The sequence below is a fragment of the Glycine max genome, chromosome 20 (assembly GCF_000004515.6).
Source record: "Glycine max cultivar Williams 82 chromosome 20, Glycine_max_v4.0, whole genome shotgun sequence".
NCBI lineage: Eukaryota > Viridiplantae > Streptophyta > Magnoliopsida > Fabales > Fabaceae > Glycine > Glycine max.
Genome location: NC_038256.2, coordinates 15,791,944 through 15,795,350, shown reverse-complemented (window position 1 = coordinate 15,795,350; position 3,407 = coordinate 15,791,944). Strand labels below are relative to the sequence as shown.

General features: G+C 41.9%; 1 protein-coding gene across 1 annotated transcript; it reads left to right on the top strand.

Annotated features, from left to right (window-relative positions):
* Window positions 1-1,017: 1,017 nt before the first annotated feature.
* Window positions 1,018-1,854, top strand: LOC102664878 (uncharacterized). The gene is made up of 2 exons (XM_006606890.1): window positions 1,018-1,550; window positions 1,626-1,854. Exons 1-2 carry the CDS (start codon window positions 1,018-1,020, stop codon window positions 1,852-1,854), a joined length of 762 nt encoding a protein of 253 aa, XP_006606953.1.
* The last annotated feature ends 1,553 nt before the right edge of the window (window positions 1,855-3,407 follow it).

Sequence of the window (3,407 nt, the reverse complement as noted above, 5' to 3'; positions counted from 1 at the left end):
TGAAATTAGATTTGCAAAGGGAGTTTGGAGTTTTTCTTGAAGAAGCCTCTGCATGCACGAGAATATGGCCCTGTCTTGAAGTTTTTGCATGTTTAGGAAGTTCTAGAGAGAGAAAGGTCTAAGTTCCAAAGAGTTCTGAGAGATTTTGCTATGTGAAGATCTGCAGAGACGCGAGTTTGAAGCGGAAGCCATTCTGAGAACTTGAGATGAGTTTGTGAGTGATTGTAAGATCCTAGAGGTGAAGGAGACATCCTCACCACTTGTGTTTTTGTAGTCTTTCATCTTGTTCTTCTCTTTGTTGTAAAGGAGTTTTCCAGACTATGGAAAGCTAAATCCTTTGTTGGATCTTCCCTGTAGGTACCTGAAGTAAATATATTTCTATCTATGTAATGATGTTTTGTGTGTTCTCTGTGCTATATGCTTTTCATTCTAGTGTGCTTTTACCTTGATCACGTAGATGCATGCTTTGTTAGGGTCATTCAATAGTGGGAACTGGTCTGATTCTAAAGTCCTTGGTAGTACGAGACTAAGTTGTTGTGCTATCACGAGGGATCAGGGTACAAGAACTTAGTTGTGTATGTGTGTCTTAATGTGGTCTTAGTTGAGTTTAGTATTACAAGAGGGATCTGCGGACGAGGCTTGATCAGGACTAGGCTAGGCTATCATGAGGAATCGGGGTCTAGCAGTGCAGGAGACAACATAGGAACGCATGAGCATTGTTAAATAGAGAACATCCTTTTTAGCATCAGGAACCTATGAGGAAGACCAACACTTTCTCTACTTGTTTTTACACAGTATTTCTCTTGCGTGATTTTCTTTCTTTTTTCCTAGATAGTTTAAATACTTGTCCATAACCACAGTTATATTTTCATACCATACGCCTATTTATCGAAATAGCTTGCCAGATAACACGAGTTCCCCGAGAGTTCGATACTCGGTTCTTACCATTTTATACTACTTGTGCGATCCGGTGCACTTGCTGGCTGCGAACAGGCAGCTCATCGTCTAAGGCAATACATGCTGAACTACACCACTTGGTTGGTGTCCAAAATTGATCCAATCAAGTACATCATTGAAAAGCCCGCTGCCACTGGATGGATCTCTCGGTGGCAGGTTCTACTGTCGGAATTTGACATTCTTTATGTCACTCAAAAGGCGATAAAGAAGAGTGTCTTGGCATATTACCTGGCTCAACAGCCCATCAATGACTACCAGCCTATGCATCCAGAATTCCCTGATGAGCACATCATGACCTTGTTCGAGGAGGAAGTAGAGGATGAAGATAGGGACAAATGGATTGTGTGGTTTGACGGCGCGTCTAATGCACTAGGCCATGGAGTTGGGGCGGTTTTTGTTTTCCCCGACGAACAATATATACCTTTCATAACTAGGTTGGGTTTTGATTGCACAAACAATATAGCTGAGTATGAGGCGTGCGCCCTTGGGATCCAAGCGACAATTGACTTCAAGATCAAGTTGCTCAAGGTATATGGGGACTCAGCTTTGGTAATCCACCAGTTAAGAGGGGAATGGGAGACTAGGGATCATAAGTTGGTACCCTACTAGGTCTACATTAGGAAGTTGATAGAATTCTTTGATGACATATCCTTTCATCACATTCCTAGAGAGGAGAATCAGATGGCCGATGCCCTTGCCACTCTAGCGTCCATGTTCCAACTAACCCCGCACGAGGATTTTCCGTACATCGAATTCAGATGTCGTGGAAAGCCTACGCATTGCTGCTTGATAGAAGAAGAGCAGGGTGGTAAACCTTGGTACTTCGATATCAAACAATACATCGAAGACAAGGAATACCCACAGGATGCCTCTGACAATGACAAGAGAATGTTGTGAAGGTTGGCAGCCGGTTTCTTCCTAAGCGGAAATATCCTATACAAGAGGAACCACGACATGGTGTTGCTTCGATGTGTGGATGTCAGGAGGGCTGAGCAAATGCTGGTAGAGGTGCATGAGGGATCCTTTGGAACACATGCCAACAGACATGCCATGGTCCGGAAGATTCTGAGAGCAGGGTATTACTAGCTCACTATGGAGAACGATTGTTGCATCCATGTGAGGAAATGCCACAAATGCCAGGCCTTCGCTCATAATGTCAATGCTCCGCCCATACCTGTGAACGTCTTGGCAGCACCTTGGTTGTAACGCCCTGAGATATTATAAGTTATAAATCGATGTTAAATTTTATTTATTGTGTTGTTTGACTATATGATAGACTTGAATGAGTTGAAGTATGCCTTGAACTAGTCATGGGTGAATTTCTTGATATAGATGTGGAATTATGTGGAGTTTTGTTGAGCTAAGTTGAAAGTATGAGATTTATGATTTTACAAAAAACTTAGTTCAATGAAATCATGATACCGGATTCGTTAACCGTTGAATCGTCTTCAAATTTTGCCGGGATATCCCTAAGATATGTTTCTATAGTCTGACCGTTGGCATCTTGAAAATAAAAACTTTTGGTCTCCCGCTAAGCGAGAAAGGCGTGCTAAGAGCAATTCCAACCGAGGGGAATTACGCTGAGCGGCCTAAAGTTGTGCTAAGCCCATTTCCAATTGAGAGGAAGTGCGTTGAGCGCCCAGAAGGCCTGCTAAGTAAAAGTTGCAAGTTATAAATACGTCCTTAGCGTTAAAAACATGATTTTCACTCTCTTCTTCTCCCAAAAACGTCCCTTAAACCCTAAAACCTTATTTTCCACCACCCAAGAGGAACACTTTAATCGAAGTGGAATCCTCAAAATCCTCCTCGAAGATTCGGTGGAGAAAATCCCTCAATCCTCCATTTCAAAGTTTCTCTGAGGTAACCTTGACTTCTAAGCCTTCTGCTAGCTAGTTTGAGTTCCTCTTAGTGTCTCTTATGTGTTGGGTACTGTAATAGGGTGTTTTTACACTTCCTTTGAAAAATCCTAGAGAATGAGACATTGTAAAAGCTATCTTTTTATAACCTTGAGGTTGTTTTTGCGGCATTCACTGAACCCCGGTCACATTGGCATGATCGGAATTTCAAAAAGATGTTTCTTTTCTGTAGAACCTGAAATACTCCTCGAGCCTTTATGTTTTGACAGTGGTATTTGACCCCAAATGTTACCTTTGACCTTGTTTTAGAAGCTTATGCTAAAATTTCTTTCGTTTTGGCGTAATAGAGACTTGCGTTGGACCGATACGCGCGAACGAGAGAGAGACCTCTAAGTGATGCAAAGAGAAACTGACGGAGAGCTCACGATAGGTGAGAGGAGTTATTATAAAATTTACCATTTTGACACCATAGTTAGGGTCAGGGAACCTAGCTATGAGAATATCTGTCTGTCCCTGTTGCATGCTGATTTTCTTTCAAGAAAAACTATGTTTTTAACAAATGGGATGCGATATATCCATTGTTGATGAATAACA

Bases quoted from the DNA above. Each gene is read 5' to 3' on its own strand.
- LOC102664878 (XM_006606890.1), top strand. From the start codon at position 1,018: ATGCTGAACTACACCACTTGGTTGGTGTCCAAAATTGATCCAATCAAG. The intron at 1,551-1,625 runs GTTGGTACCCTA...TCACATTCCTAG, and splicing joins TGGGAGACTAGGGATCATAA to AGAGGAGAATCAGATGGCCG.